General features: G+C 41.7%; 1 protein-coding gene across 2 annotated transcripts in view; it reads left to right on the top strand.

Moving 5' to 3' along the window:
- The first annotated feature begins 49 nt into the window (after positions 1-49).
- CDH2 (cadherin 2) overlaps positions 50-16,871 on the top strand; it is a 118,540-nt gene continuing 101,718 nt past the window's right edge. For both annotated transcript variants that reach the window (XM_035571236.2, XM_035571237.2), the window contains exons 1-2: positions 50-659; positions 11,359-11,470. In XM_035571236.2, the coding sequence (XP_035427129.1) occupies positions 585-659; positions 11,359-11,470 (187 nt within the window). In that variant the 5' untranslated portion in view covers positions 50-584. The remainder of the gene's footprint in view (positions 660-11,358; positions 11,471-16,871) is intronic.

Raw genomic sequence — 16,871 nt, 5'->3', positions numbered from 1 at the left:
GAGGGAGGGAGGGAGGAGAAGAAAGAGGGAGAGAGAAAGTGAAGGGGGAGAGAGAGAGAGCATGCAGCAGGGCTGGGGCCGGAGCAGCGGCGGTGCCGGCACGCCCGGGCTCAGGCGCTGAGCGCGGCGGGGAGGAGAGAGGCGGGCACGCTCCGGGCGGGGGCACGGAGCCGGGCACAGCCGCCGCACCGGCCTCCTCGCAGCAGCAGCGACTGCTTCTTTCTTATCTCCCAGCCTTTTGTTCGCCCATCCTCCTCCTCCTCCCTGCCCACCCTCTGCACAGCGGGGAGAGAAAAGCAGCCTGACCCAGAGCTGAGTTTCGCCCACCCTCCGCCTCCTCTCTCTCTCTCTCTCTCTCTCTCTCCCCCCCTACCTCTCCCCCCCCGCCGCATCGCTGCCCATGAGCTAGAGCGGCAGGCGGCAGCTCAGCGCCGCGGCAGCCGGCTCGGGCAGGCAGGCAGGCAGGGGCACATAGCCGGTGCCCGACCGTCCCCGCTGCACCCCTCGCCCCGCTCCGCCGGGCTCCAGCCGCGCTCCCGGGACTGCCGGGGGCCGCCCTGCCGCCGCCGCCCCTCGTCGCCTCCATGTGCCGGGCAGCGGGAGCGCCGCCGCGGATCCTGCCGCCGCTGGCGCTGCTGCTGCTGGCGGCCCTGCAGCAGGTAAGCGCGGCCGGGCTGCGGCTTCTTTGTTCCCCGCCGGGGACCGGGGGGAGCGGAGAGAGGCGGCGGGGGGCCGCGGGGAAGGCGGCAGCCGCGGTGCCGGACACCTGCTCGGGGGCAGCTGCGGGGAGGGGGGGGGGGGGGGTCTGCAGGGTGCCCCCATCAGTTTGGGGACAGCAGGTGCCGTGGGCGGGGGGGGCCGGCTCCCGCTTTGTCACCGCGGGGAACAAAGTAGCGGAGCGGAGTCCGCGTGGGGAGCGGGGCGGCGGCGGGTCCCGAGACCTTCCTTGGGCTGGGGAGGGGGGCGCTCCGCCGTGCCCCGCTAATCCCTTCCCGGCAAGAATTTAATCAGCCCGTACCGGGGGGGATTTCCAGCGGGACGGGCCCGGGCTGCGAAGTGGGGGGCGAGTCCCGCTCCCCGCCGGCTCGGGGCTGTGTGGAGCGGGGGGACCGGCTGAGGGGAGGGGGCGGCCGAACGGGTCCCGGTGGCCGGCGTGCCCCCCGGCTTTGTGCTGGCGGAGCTGGGCGGAGGGGGCGGTAAATCTGAGGGACAGATGGCGCAGATCAGCGCCTCTTAACGGTACCGACGGCCGGGGCATTTCTACTGGGCTGGGGGGGGAGAGGTGAGGCCGGGCAGGCAGCGGGGAGAGGGCCCCGGGGCGCCGCGGCTGCCTCAGGCGGGGCTGCCGGGCTGCCGGGGGGGGGGCGGCCCCTGTCCATGGTGAGCACTCGGCCGGCAGCGACCCCGCTGTCCCCCCGCTCTCTGAGGGGTTCCTCGGCTTCTGCCGGCCCCCCCGGCGGCTTGCTCCGGTCGGCGAGGTGCTGAAATGCCGAGGGATTTTCTCCTTCGTCTGAAGAGGACCGGGGGCTGTCCGTCTGTCTGTCTGGCGTGGCGGAGGAGTGTCCGGCTGGCCGTCAGCGTCTCCCACGTGAAAGCAGCCACCCTGCTCGAAAACTTGTGATGTGCCACTTCAGGATTGTTTTTTCTTTTTTTTTTTTTTTCAGTACCCAGAACCTTCAGTACAGACTGCTTTTGATTGGGTTTATTTTTGCCTTTTTTATTTTTTTTTCCTTAATGCTACTATCTTAGCAGATCCCTTCATGATGCTTTTCCTTTCTTTCTTTTTTCTTTTTTCACAAGTCCTTATGTGTTGTTTATCATATGCACTTCCACTTCTGTTTAGTTTTCCAATCTCAATAAATCTTTAAAGCATAAATTCTGCAGTGAGCTTTTAGCCCATCTTTTTTTTTTTTTTTTTTTTTCCTTCCCAGGGCAGGTTTGAAATTAAAGCACAAGCTATGAATTAAGGACAGGAACTAGACTTACTGCTTTTATGTATCACTCAGTGTCACTGGCATGTTACGGTTGGGGAATCCAATTTCCCCCTTGTTTGGGTATCCATTAAATCAGGTTAGGGTTGATTTTTAATAGTGTTACAAAATTGGAACTTGGGTATGAAATCAGATTTATAGACCTGTGTCTGTACAATACTTTCATTTAAAAGCTTTTTTTTTTTCTTTCATGCATACTGCCAAGAACCTTTAAAAGCAAGATGCAGCAGTAACTTTTTTTTTTTCTGCCTTGATACCTGCTACTTTTGGTTTGTACAGGGTTGTTTGTATATGGTTCTTCTGAATTGTTGAACCTTTCTACTTTTTATTTTTCTGCCTCCAAATCTGTGCAACACAAGAGCTCTCTACCTCAGTTTTCTGAAGTTATTGACCACTTCAGCATTCATCAGTGCTGTAGAAAAGCAGTCATGGAATTGCTTGATCATAACTGGAAGCACGCTTTAAGTCAGATCCGTGGGTTCTGTTTCTGTTCAGGAAATAGGGCTTTAGATTTCTGGCAACGCGTAACATGCATGGGATGCAAGAGAATGTCAACAGCACTTTATTTTGCTGATTAACTAGATCAGTATGAGTCTGGAAGTACTATGTGAAAAACCTGACAGAAGGGAGGATAAAAGGAGTGAGATTTGCTTTTCTGTCCAAAACATCAGCTGCTTTTGGAACAGGGATAACAACAAGATGGAAGAAGTACTGGGAAAGCTAGTCTGGGAGTTAGGTTTACAGGAATGAAACTAAGGTCAGTTAGAAATTAGCTGGAAATGAAACAGAATGTAAGTGCTCAAAAAGGGAATAGTCTGTTTTTACGTACAAGGTGATGGGATCACTCCGTGGGTGTTGTCCATTTCTTAATCAGAAACAAATAATAATGCAGTTACGGAGCCCTTCGCGTGTAGGAGACTGGTTTGAATTCGAATTAGGATGACAGAGGATGTAAGTTATTACTCTCTGCAGGCAGTTTTGGTCTTATTCCAGGTCTTAGCAAATGTATCCAGGTGATAAAACTGCTACCCTAAATGACATTCCTGTTAAGCTGCCTCAGCTGTGAATCCAGTGATTGAATTTCTTGTCAGCCAAACCACCCTCTTACCTAGAGCACTCGTCTCTGGCAGAATCAAGGGTGAGGCATATTAACGCAGTTTTGCGCAGAAGTAGCAGTGAGATCTTTTATTCTGGATGCATCTTCTGTCTCTGATCATACACGTGGCTTAGGTTTTATTTCTTTTAATTGGTCTATTTTAAGTAGTATAGTAAATATGTGATTGTATAACCACAAAAATGAGTTCAAGGGCGTCTCTTTTAACGAGTCGGACTCAAACATCATTACTCCTTTGAAAGTGATTTGAGTGCATTTTATAACCCTTTTCATAAAGCCTAGAACAGAATACGTATATGAGTGGCTCAGCCTTTTCGGATGTAGATCTTCCTGTTCTGTTTCTGCTTCATCTTCAGAGACTCTACCTGAAAAGTTAAATGTGGCAGGATATTGCAGCGAAGAGCTCTCTCCTCCTTGTCTGTCTGGTCTAGGTGATAGTGATGCCTCTGACACATCCTCAAAATTCCAATAATTGCAGAATTGTAGAAAATATGTGTACTTTTAAGAAATCTCTCTTTGGATATTAAACTGGATGCGTTACTTTAAAAATGCATATTTGAGAAATGGCTTTTTTTAAGTGCTTTTTGAATCTGCTATAGGACACGTTGATTAAGTAGACAATGAATTTTTGGAATTGAAATCAATGGTTGACAAAACAGGAGATCATTTTATATATTAAAACAGTTCTGATTCTCTGAACAGATATTATAGCAAGGTCATAAATGTATATGATGCTTATGTAACAGAAGGTATACATTCTCTTGTATTGTCAACTTACGTATTTTCGAATTAGGAAATCATATGTTTTCTAGAAAGCCTTCTACTGCTCTCTCCTTTTGTGTGTTGTATTGCTACCTAGGCATGCAATTTAATGTGGTATAAGGAAAAGTCAATTAAAGATAAATTTGTAGTTTTTATGATACCTGTTCTAAAATATTGCCCCAAATTAATGTATTGTTGAACTACGTCTAGTTAAGAACATGTAATTCAAAAACTTACATCTATTTTTTTGTTCTGCTCCCAGAAATTGGAGGAACTCCCAGAAACATCACTAGAAGAGCCCTGTCATGTCCCATCTTAATTATTTTTGATGACGCTTTTATGTCAGTAATTTCAATTATTAATTTTTTTAATAACTGAACACTGTAACACATAAGAAAATTTATGTGGTAGTGTAGTGAGTATATTTAAAAATAGCTTGAGGAAGTTGGAGTAAAGTTATTTTTACTCATTACAGACAGTCTTGCGTAAGGGACTTTTTGTCATGTGGTAGGGAGCAGGAACTGTTGAATGGCTTTTCTTGCATGAATAAGAGGATCATTTACTAGTAAAACTTACTGTCACTGTTTTTTGTGAATGCTTTTTAATAAAAAAAAAAAAAGCTTCCAGTATTTTACCAGCTAACAGTGACATCCAACACGTTAAGAATTTAATTTACTTTAAACAATGTATATATGCGAAACATCAGTTTGTTCCAGTAAGAATCAGAACCTCTAAAGTTCCCATTTAAAAAATGTATTTATTTTTTTTATTTTTATTTTTTTTTTAATAAAACATAGGAGGAACATGTAGCGTCCTTACTAAATACACTTCGTACGTCTGGTAACTCAGTGGTACTAGTTGTTTACGAGATGTAATGGGACAAATCAGATGACTGATGAAGGTGGAAGGAACACTTAATGTATTTTGCAGTAAAAATTATCATTATAATAGCAATTTTCCTGAATTGAGACTGAACTGAACTGAGACTGGTTGGTCAAGTTAATATTGGTATAGGCAGAGGTGAGCTTTGAAAGAACTTAAGGAAGAAAGGTGTTGTGCATTCATGTGGATGAGTTTCAGGAGGATTTGTATTTTGTCAAAGAGCATTTTGTAGTTTGTGGCTGATCGAAGAAGGACTTTTTTCATCTGGGTGCTGGACTGTGTTCCAGTTTCTTCTACTTTCTTGTGGCAGCAGAAGATCGCTATATGACCTAATCTGTGTGATTCATAATTTGATAATTTGATTTGATCCTGCAGTTCTCTCTGAAAGATCATGGGAGCTTTGTCTGAATAAAGAAGGAAAATTAGGCTTTCTATTTTTAATTGGCTTGTGAAAACAGATACAGGATCTGCAGCTTCCAAGATGGAAGGTACATCACTGCCAAGTCTTTTCAACATTTCACTTAAACTATTTGGTTTTAGTCAGTATTCATGTATTTAATTAAGTATCGTATATCCAGAAGGTGCGTTTATCCTCTCCTCTAGGCACTCCTTGACATATTTAAAAATATATTTTTACCAACAGACTCCTCTAGGGACTCCTCCATTCCTTATAATTAGCATATAATTATCATCCAGCAGCTGAAGACATAGTTAAAATTTTGTGATCCCCCAAAAGAGTTCTTCCAGATAGGCCTTGTAAGGCCTCCCCTGAAGGTCAGAAAAACCCAGAGCCCTCCTGTGTACATCACCAGCGGTTTTCACGGGCAGAGATGCTGAACATGAACAACCTCTGTCATCAAGTCAGAGGGAGGAAGTTTTGTTTTTTTGAAGAAATGAGGATGTGTAGTCAAACGTAGGCCCAATTTTATTTATTTATTTATTCAGTGCAGAAGTGAGATGTAGACTTAAAAGAAATCCTGTTTGGTTTTAGTATTCCAGTTGAATTTTTAAGATTATTTTTTTCTCTGCTAGGAACAAGGCTTGTCTGGAGAATCTCATTTTAGAAGATCAGTGCTCCTGGTTGAGGGAAGGGGGAAAACTCCAAACCAGATTTCAGCTTTGTATTATATCAGATATGCTCATAGATGTCTCCACATCTAGTAAAGCAAATGAAGTGAGTCTTTGTTTCTCAGTTAAGGCTAGCAGAAGAGACTGTGGGCATCATGGTTTGTGAGACTCTCAAAGTTGCAAATGTACAGTAACCTATGGTAAACGGTGGTGGTCTAAGGCAATTCATTTTAAAACAAATGATATCGTATAAGTTGTAGATCCTGTTGTTTAGGAAAAGTGTTTAAGAGTCTTGAGAATTGGTTCAAGAAGCTGGATTTCTGGGGTTGCTGAAAAAGAGGTAACTCAGTGACCTCTGGGAGAACTTGGTCTGGCACCAATTCTGGAAGTTGTTGGCTTCCAGAACAGTTTGAATGAAAGGCACTTTTCTTTCTCTCCAGTTGCAATCCACAGTTGAAAACAAATTGTACTTGACTATATTTTCTGGAGTTTTGTGCAACTGTCTTAAGTAGTGCGAAAGTATAAACTTGCAGCTCTTTGCAATAAGTCAGAGATTAAGGGAGAGATGCTGAACCGTTCTCAAGTTTTGAATCCAAAGCGTATCAGAGATGTGGCTATGATCCTTCTGTGATCTTTCATACGTCTATTACGTTTTGATATTTTGTAGAAGCTCATCCTAAGACCCACCTGGTATAGCATATCACGTCAGACGATGTATTAAGACCGGATTATAAAAAAAAAAAAAAAAAGGATAAAACAATCTCTAGAGTTAGGTAAGTTGTAAATGAATGCTGGGTATAGTTTTGGCCTTTAAATTAATTAAGAAACACCCAGTCTCTAAACACAGTCACAGATGTTTCTGTGATCTGTGCTCAAGTTTAACATTACTGTCACAATTGCAAATTAATGTTGCTTATTAAGGAGGGAGAGCTCAAATACCCAGTTCCTGCTCTGTCATACGTATAATTAGTAAGACTTTGTTTTGAGCTTCACACGACAATGCCCTTTGAATTGGCTGGACTTGGCAACTAGCAGCTGTAATGCATCCAATTACAAGTATATAGTATGATATTTTCTCTGATGCATACCCTTCCATTTCTTATTTGACTATGTAGGCTTATTTTCCTATAGGAGTTAGCTATATTGAGCGTAAAAGAAAGAAGTCTTTCAGGAACAACTTCCCTTGCGTTCTGTTACAATCAATATAAAGAAATCTGATGTTGTAGTACATGCAAATGCAAACAGAGCAAAAGCAGACACTTTGATATTTCAGATGAACAGATTCTGCTGAACTCCAGTGGTGTATGGCATGTGCACAAGGAACAAGACCAATCCTGTTTGAAAGCAGTGTTTAAGAGCCCAGTTCTGCAAATGTAGGATGCGTGTTGTGATATGAAATTGCTCCTATAGTCATGTGGTGAGCTTGCATTTTTAAATAGTTGGAGTGTTTTTTTTAAGGAACTGCATTCTAAATGTGTCTACATCCTAGAATGTATGAAAATTGGAGAGACATAGTAGTCCAGAACCATCAACACCAATGAAACAATCCTATCTTTTTTACTTTTGTTTCAATTTACAGTCTTTTCACAAGTGTGAAGCCAGTATTGTTGGAAGAATCTTACTGGTGATGTTTAGAAAAATACATAAACGTGATTCATTACAGTTACGGAGTTGAGATTGTCATCAGTTTCTGTTTTTGTGTTTGTCTTGTTTTGTTTTTTAATTGAGCTGCAACACTACCTTGAAATTAAGCCACAGGTTTCTAGATACCCAAGTATTTAGATATGATGTTAACGTAACTGAGGAGCAGGGTACAAAAACTGGAGGCTTACCAACTGTATCAAAATGTTCTGTTAATTGACTGAATAATAACTTTGACAGAGGACTTCTAGTTTACGTCATGTTGATTCATGATTGCAGTTTGCCTTTTGCATTTAATCTGAGATCTACAGCACTGAGTTTGTACTTGAGTACCACATTACTTGAGTTTGTGAGTATTTACGCCAAGGTTGAGTAGGTGTTCAATATCTGGAGATAGTAATGTTTGTTACTCGTTTTGCAGTTAAAAGTGACTAAATAAGCTAGAGGGGATCAGGAAGGCAAACTAGTTTTTTGGTGGTGACTCTATCTTGCTTTAGCAAAGTCCGATAGTACTTCAGAGAAGAATTTTCCAAGTGCTGAGCTTGTTCAAAGCTTTGTAACTCCATTAAGTAGGTTTTATATGCGCAGAAGCTAAGGTAATTACTTTCCATCATAAAAGATAGTTTTTCAGTAGTGTCCTTCTGTAGATGAACGTACAAGTAATATTATCTTATGTTCAAAATAGTCTTGGGAATTGTACTAATCACACAAAATCCTGTAAATTACAGTAATGTGCCCCCATAATCTTCACTAGCTTTTCCCTTTTGCCCCAGATAAGGGGATAAAAATATTTCAGCATCATCTTTTGCTTAGAGTTAAAATGGTTTAAGTCTTGCAGTACTCTTAGGCTGAACTTGATATGACCCAGTGTGTCTGAAGCTACAACTTCTACTTAATTCCGAATGCTTAACATAGGGCGATAAAGAATTGCTGAAAATTTGAATTCTTCCTTCCCTTGTGTTTTTATTCTCAAACAATCTTTACAAAGGACTGTTTTCGGAGAGTAGAGTACAGTCTTTTGTCTCCAGATAAAATTGATGGCTGAAAATGAAAGAATAAAGAAGGCTCTCTATTCATGTCCCCACGTCTTTGTTTCAGTGGGCATTGTTTCAGTTTATAAGAGTTGTTTAGTACATATAGATTGTTGGAAAGGCTGAAAGATTCCCAGGCGCATCAGTGCAGACTTGTTATAAAATCCTGTTATCTCCTCAGCTGCCCACCCAGGACCTTTTTTGTTTCAAGGATACGATGAAAGGCTATTTTTTCTTCTCTATCACATTTGCTTTGAGGTCACCTTTTATGCAGTAGTTTAAACAAGTCTTACTCTTTTTCTTTCAAATTACAGAAACTTTACAAAACCTGTGATTTGAGTTCTAAAGCTGAGGAAACAAGCAGCTGGAATCGTAATTATTTTTGATTTACCGTGTTTTCATCTTTAAAAACATCAGTGTTTGAAAGGGCTAGGTTCCAGCTTTGCAGCTGACACAGTCTCCTGGTCATTTAAGCCTCATTCCTTTCTTCCAGTATTTGTGTGTTTGGTTTCTCCTTAGCCATATAAAAACTTAAAAGTACTTATGTAACTGAACACAGGTGAGAAACCTGTGTAATGTGTAAGCCACAGAGAAACCCATGCCACAATTTAAGTTAACTGGATGCATGGTAATTAATTACAAGTTCTCTTACTGGGTGCTTACCTAGGTAGCCATACTAACTTGGAGGTAGGTAGTAAACGTTAATTTTTATTGCTGGTGTAAGTGTTGAGCTGCTTGGTTAGGATCAGGTAGGTGTAAGCGCATCTGATTGCGCTATGAATCCCTCCTCGTATTAGCAATAAAATTATCCTAATAGGAGTTGGCATGCTGAGCTTGGCCTCACGTGTCAGTGGAGAGAATGCATTTCTGCTGGATTCCTCTTCCCTGGAGAAACCCCCATTATTTGAGATGGGTCCCATATCTGCCCTAACTCTTTCATTCCCTGAGATGGCTGTGCCCATAGCAGTGTCAAGCAGACTGAGGGCAGGTATGTTTTTTGCTGCTGCATTTCTGCTTATCTGCAGCCAAGTTGAGCCTCGTTGACAGCTTCTGATGAAGAAAGCTTCCCCTCTTGGAGTGCCACCAGTTGGCCGTCCTGCTACATACCAGGGCATACTGCCTTCTTGGGTTTGCCACCGTAATGGTCTGGATAAGCGTGCCCTAACCTGCCTCTGTCAAAAAGGGATTTGTTTTACAGACGGTGTGCAGTTAAACATGTGGAAGCTAATCTCAAAAATTTTGACTGCACTAAGACACAGAGCAGTCGCAGATAGCTGCGTGCTTGAAAAATTCCAGTGAGAAGTGCTGATAAACCCGTAGGCAGACTGCAGATCGTGGGCTGCAGCCCTCTTACCAAGCATAGGCGGACCCAAGCTGGAGCCAAGAGCACAGCAGTAATGTAAAATTGCAGTGCTCGACCTCCAGGACCAGTGAATCTTTGATCTTGCCTTCCAAACAGGTGACACAACCACTTCAGGAGGTGGCGAGTGCTCCTCCTTCACTGCGTGGGAAGTACATGATCACTGAGCTTAGGATTTCAGCATCTAATACCCTGAATGAGTGCTCAGGAAGGTGGTAAATGGGTGTAGCGCCATCAGCTCCTCTTTGTCTCTCTCCGTTTTTTGTTTTTTTTTTTTTTCCCCTCCTTCTTTCCTGTTGGGCTTGCTTTGCTAAGTGTATGCAAGCATGCTTACGTGGCCCTGAGTAGATCGATTGATGGAAGCCCATCTGGGAAAGTAAAAAAGAAAATCTAATTAAAAGTCTTGACCAGATTTAGGTATGAAATTGCAGCACAGTTGCTCATGTTGTCGAAGACCACGTACTACATCTGGGCATGCACATGGATAGGCTTTTATTTAGCATGGAGGCATGGAGCTGGCCTCTGCCTTGTGCGGTGTGGAGGGGTTTTGCTATACCTGGTCAGTTAGGCACATGGAAGGCTGTCGTTTTGTGCAGCACTAAAATGAGACAAAAACAATCCACTGAACAGAGATCTTAGTCTTTTGCTATGGAAAACTGGATTTTTCTTTATTATTATTATTTTTTTCACTTAGCAGCAAAGTGCCCTGGAAAATAACTTAGCAATCAGAATCATCTTTTGAACGTGGAACTCCACAGAACAAAAAAAAAAAGTTTCCACATGCTGTTGTATTATATTTCTTCATAAAAAAGTCATTTATGAAACTTTTTAAAACGTGAGTTGAAGGGAAACTTTCTTACAAGTGAGAGAACAAACAGTTTCAATGGCTTGACTTTCGCCTTGTTGTGCAAATTTAATAATGAGCTGCTCTCTTTCTAACTTAACATTCCTTTGAAATAGATGGTGATTGCGTTTTAAGCATTTGACTTCCTATGGTATCTGTTTGAATGCTAACACGAATGTAAGTTCTGTTAAGTTACTGCAAATGTAGCACTCTATCTGAAGTTACTGGTACTGGTGCAACCTCACATAGAAATACTCTAAATAAAGCATTTTAAATCAGTGGCTGAAGTCTTTCCTCTCAAATCTATCTGGCGGTGGAAAAAGTTGCTGTTTGGTTTTGTGTAACATTTATTTCCAGAGGAAAGAATGTTTTTGTTCCCCCTACGTTTCCACTTCGGTCTCAATGGCTGATTTGGTTGAAATGTTCAGTTGTCAGAAGAATCAAGATTGTGTATTATTTAGATCTTACCAGACAAGCGGGACTTGTTCCTTCCATTCCAGTTATCAGAGAGATTAACCCTTTGCCCTTGGACTTCTAATTGCAGTCATTTAGAAACAAAGATGCTGTTTGTACAAGATAGCAGCAAAACTGAGTATGTGCCAACTGGAATGTTTCTCTGGTGAATGAGGGTTGCAATATTACATAAATTTTGTCTTGCATTTCAGGCACCAATAAAAGCAGCTTGTGAAGACATGTTGTGCAAGACGGGATTTCCTGAAGATGTTCACAGTGCCGTCGTGTCGAGGAGTGTACATGGAGGACAGCCTCTTCTTAATGGTACTGTTAGAAAAGATGTTTTGAGTTTTATTTCCTAGAATATTAACCATAAATCAGTCTGGAGCGTTTTCATTCTTAGGACGCAAACGCTTTCAGGAAGTAACATCTGCTCTTCTGTGTTTATTTTTTGATTATTGTCATAGGACTTAGAAAATCTGTTGGCATTAATGGTAGCACATGCACCTATATTGACTGTAAATTCTGTATTGCAAGCCTCCCTGTGATAGTGCACTAATCTTTCTCAGAACGGTGTTGCCACTGATACTTCCTATTACAAATGCTAAACTCATATGTCATCAGCCATAGATAAATATATAATTAGAACCTGTGTATGAGTGACGAAAAGGTAAAGAAAGTTTCTCTTCTGCTTTACAGTTCCCATAGAAGTACTGCAGTTACACCAACCCTTAGTTCTCAGATTAATGCGGGGATGGTTCCTTTAGTAGGGAACTGTCCGGGGCAGCAGTCTTAATGAGACTGGAGTTCCCATAGGAGGATAATGGCTGCAGCTCTGCCTCTCCGTATGTATTTGTTGGACAGGAGGCAGCTGTACAGTAGCATGCCTCTGACCACATGTAGAGAATTCAGTGATTATGCTCCTTATGTACCTGCCTAAGATGGGGGACACAACCACAGGCAACAGGGCCGGGGTGGATACTTTAATGAAGACGACAGCATGCGTTGATTGCTTTTTCCTGGTGACCTGAGGAGAGGCACCTTTGGAAAGCAAGACGCGGGACAGGGAGCAACACTGAGACTGGTTGTCTGTGAGCCCTGCTCAGTGACCGCTGTTCTCAGGGCTCGGTGAGGAGCCCTGCCAAGAGGCGCAGGGTAATGCCAGCGCTATCTCTTGGACAGAGCGCTGCTGCTTCACCCTGGCACGTATCTGTGTCTGAATGGCACTGTGCCCAGAACAAGGCTAGCCAAGTCCCCAGCTAGAAGCAAGCTCCACCAGTGCAAGCCCTCGCCTCCGTGTGGGATGCACTGAAGTCAGTAGGTCTGTCCGTGTGCCCAGGAGTTGTCCAGGTGGAGAACTGGGTTCACTGCCCTTTTTGTGTCTCTTTCCTTCAGGGATAGAGTAGTCATCTGTGTAACATAGAGGCATGTGCTCTGAACCTTTCTTAGATTTCCTAAGCAGCTAAGTTTCAGCATAAAATTTTATGGAAGTATAACATTTTAAAAAATGTGTTAATTTCACTGCTTTATAAAATGCTAGCGTCAATGTTGTAGTTTTCTTCCATCTAATTCTGAAATTGTGGAACTAAGAACATCAGTTTCAGACAGTTTCAAATACATCTTAAGGACTAATTTAATTTTTCTCTCGCATATAAATATGGTTACACAGATCAAGACACTTGACACACAATGAAAAAATTCTAATGAGTCTACAAAACAAGCAAAGTGAAAGCTATAGTCTTGATTTTACATGCTGCGTGTATCAGTATTTCTCCTTAATTATATTTTTACAGACTTGTGTTGTGCTTTTGAGTAGTGGAAACTTGAATGCAGGATTAATTGATTAGCGTTAGTCTATCTAAACTTAAGTTATTAAAGTTTTTTTTCTGTTCAGTTTCAAGAAATTGTATTTTACCACCATAGACTTTTACTTTTTTTGAAGAATAGCTTAGAAATTCATGCATTAGGTTAAACTTTCTGCTGATTGAGAAAATAATGAAGAAGAAAGAATTTACCTCACTGTTCTGCCAAGCAGGAGTTAATATAAGATTCTGCAGTAGGCTCTAGCAGTAGCCATTGGCACTGAGAACTGCTTTGGTAGATGATATACAAACCTGTAGCAAGGGGCAGAAGCAGCAACAGGTAGCTCAGAAGGCGCCTGCTTTCCAAAAGGTGATGTCTTGAAACCCCTGTTTGTTACTGATAAGTTATGTTGTCGATTAATCATCAAATGGAGATGACACAGTTTTGAGATCTACCTTGTCCCATGAAAGCTGTCTTTACTCTTCATGGAATTGACCCTCTCTGCAATTTCTTTCACTTTTTTCTACTAGCTGGGAACTGCAGTGAACTGCCAGCTAATTCCTTCTTAGCATTACTCATACGAATCCAATGATAATGACTGACCGGCCTTAGCTGTTTCTGAACTAGTAACATACAGATGGAAAACTGACTTCCTTTTTCATTAGTCATCACAGTCACACAGTCCCTCCTGTTGCTTTTTAAAATTGTGATGTGAGTGAAGCATACTGTTGATTTGTCCTTGAATGGTATCAAAATGCATAGCATTTTAGGGAAGTAGGAATAAGAAAAACCTTGCAGAGCATACAGTGTGTATCACATCATATCAACTGATTTTGAAATGACCTGGGGGAGTTTGTTTCCTACTACTATTTCCTCAGTTGAATTACTGCAGTGGTTTATTCTTTTGAAAATTCTGACATGCTTAAAAGCATATAATTTGGTAGTTACACATAAACATACGGTCCATCATTGCATAGCTTTGACTTAAATTTAATTACACTGTCATTTTGAAATACTATTGTTGTCAAAAGCCTATTTTCTGGTTATTAAACTAGATTCAGATGACGCTACAAGTTATGTATAGTTGCATGACATTTGCTTCTTAAGTATAACCATGGGCCTGATTCTGATCTCAGTGGCCTCATCTATATCTAACTGCATGCTTATACTGGTATAAATTCAGAAGTGACAGATGTATAACTATAGGTTTCCTATATGATTTAGAAATGAAAGCTTTAATTTCCTTTGAATTTGTGCATTGATACAACGAGCGTATAAGCTTTATGATCTTCTCAGCCAGCTGCAGAATAATCTCAGTCTGACTTGATGTTTTCTTGACATGTTATTTCTTAAAATACTGACCAAGAAAATGACAAGATGTTTAATATCTCTCATGTTTATATGCTTTTATCTTGACCACGGGGGGACAAGCCTTCTATGAGGCCTTCAATTTCCATCTCTCTCACCAAAATGTAAATAAGATTAGAATTATCATATGACTTGTTGATCTGTGACTTTCAGTTGTTACAGTGATCTGGGATATATATTTTTTTAAGTATTATTATAGGAAACATTCCCATTTGAGAGTATGGGGCAGCATTGTACCACACAAGATGTGATACTCTGCATTTTCTGGAGGGGGTTCTTTTTCTATTCCTGTACTCAAATGTTTTTGTACTCCTAGGGAGGGTCAGACTCTTGTTCCTATTATGCTAAAAATATATCTTTTTAATTGATAACGGCTTTCTCCATTTATACATATGGCTAGGATATGTCATCCTCTGCTAGTTTGTCCTTCTGTGCATGAGGGCGCGTGTTCAGATGGTATCCATGCATTCAGTTGTCATTGGATGTGGAAAATTGGTGGAGGAATATATTCAGCATAATAAAAGTTAGAAAAGGGCTGGTGTGTGTGGGGGTAGCATTTACTAACTGGGTAGAGGGAAGGAAAGAGGCAAAAGAAGATAGCTGCCCTTGGTTTAAGGAGGAAAGAGGAATCTCTTGTAGGGACAAGGTACAGCCAGTTGGAAGACTTGGCAAAAGAATCTGAAAACTTCTCCTTTAGCAGGTGGTGACTGAGCTGTGTAGGAGATAGCCTACAGTATGCTATGTGTCCCATTATTCTGGCAGTGTCACTGGTGTCTGGGGCTCCCATGTTCCCCTCTTCCAGCCTTGGAGACTCTTCAAAGCCGGTGTCTTCAGCTTTGCCTTTTACTTCTTACAAGACAAGAAAATGCCCTACCTCACTCATTGTTTCCCATTTCTAGTTGAAATTTGTGGCAAGTCAACGTATAGCATGCTTGAGTCAGTAAACACACGTAGGAAAGTACGGTAGGTCTAGTTCTGAATTTATCAAGTTCTACATGTTGTTTCACCTGGCACTGGTCATTCCAGTGGAGTTATGGTTACTTCACCAAGGTGAGCTCGGAACCAGAACCGTCAAGGGAGGGGGAAAAAGAAAAGGAATAGTCTCAAACAAAATTAAAAGAAACTTCACACACCTCTAAAAAGTCTCTTACTCATAAAGCTGTGGAGTTTTTTGGACCCCTGCTTCTTCTAGACTTTGATATGCTTGTAAGCATTTTAAGATTAAAAGCCCAACATTAAATGAAAAAAATCCTATGCAAGTAACTTGCCAGGCTTCACCTATTAGAAGTAGATATCTAACCCAAATTTACAGACACACTACTTCTGACTTGTTTCTTTAAACAAAATATAAAGATTGCTTGGAGGATTCGGTATTTGGAGAAGAAGAGGTTAAGTCAAAGAGGGAGTTAAGTTTAATATATTAAATGTCCTTGCTTCTGATGGTTTTATCACAGTTTTGTAGTTATCCAGTTTAAAAAAAAGAAAGTAAGGCTGTTTGATATGCATATCGAGCCTGTTTATCTAATCTTTGTTCTACATCCTGCAAATCTTAAGATAAAAACAATGCATTTTTACTAAAATCATCCACCTAGCGAGGTTACATGAATGGTTATTTGCAGAATCATATCTTAAACTTCCAGATTTTTAGTCCAATAATTTATTTTAGTTATTTTTTTTCTTTCACAGAATTTATATTAATACTGTTTGTCCTGCTACTAAATGCATGATTTTAGTTCTCTGCTAAGCAAATCTGCTGTGTAGGCAAGATCCTTAAGTGTGTTGTTTGAGCACTGTGTAGCTACAAAATATTTCCAAGTTCTCTCAAGTTGCACAGTAGTAGAGGAAAAAATATCTTGGGGTTGGTCACTGGGATAAGCAGTGATTATGGGTGAATAACACCACGGTACCGTGAGCGATGTAAGCCAAGGGGAGCTGAGAAAGTTGCTTACACCGTCTCTCCTTTCTGAGGCTGGTCCCAAGTGTTCATGAAACCATGAATTGAATGGGGTTGGCCAGCTTACCTGGGGTAAAACTCACGCTCCTCCTCCCTGGATCTTTGCTGAAAGATCTTCTATGATTTAACAGAGCCGTGGTATCCTTGCTGCTTTTTCTCTTATAGCAGTGAAACTCAAAGTAAATAATGTTTGTTTTGATGCTTTGATATTTGGTGACAGAATTTGATTTTGACAATCCCACTGACTGACTTTATAGCTTACAACTGAAAATAACATTTACTTTTAAACAATCCTGAAACCTGTTGCTGGGAATGTGAGGCTCGGGAGAGAAGTTTCCCCCTTGTTTGCCTTGCTTTTTGTGCAGCATTGGTCAGCATCTTTGGTTCCCCTCAGCATTTGGTGTCTCCCCGTGTCTTGTCACCTGTGGTGCCATCTGCAGGTGTGTCCCCATGCACCTGTGTGAGCAGAACTTGGACCGAATCATCCACCATCTTCAATGAAGAACAGAATTACTTTCGAAAGTCATCACGCTTAATACAAAGCAACACCGCTTCTTTTAAGGCTTACATTTTATTCCTTGCTTAAAAAAAAATAACTTC

This window comes from Cygnus atratus, chromosome 2, assembly GCF_013377495.2.
Source record: "Cygnus atratus isolate AKBS03 ecotype Queensland, Australia chromosome 2, CAtr_DNAZoo_HiC_assembly, whole genome shotgun sequence".
Lineage (NCBI taxonomy): Eukaryota > Metazoa > Chordata > Aves > Anseriformes > Anatidae > Cygnus > Cygnus atratus.
Note: the sequence above shows the minus strand (reverse complement) of the source record. Positions and strands in the feature narration are given on the sequence as shown.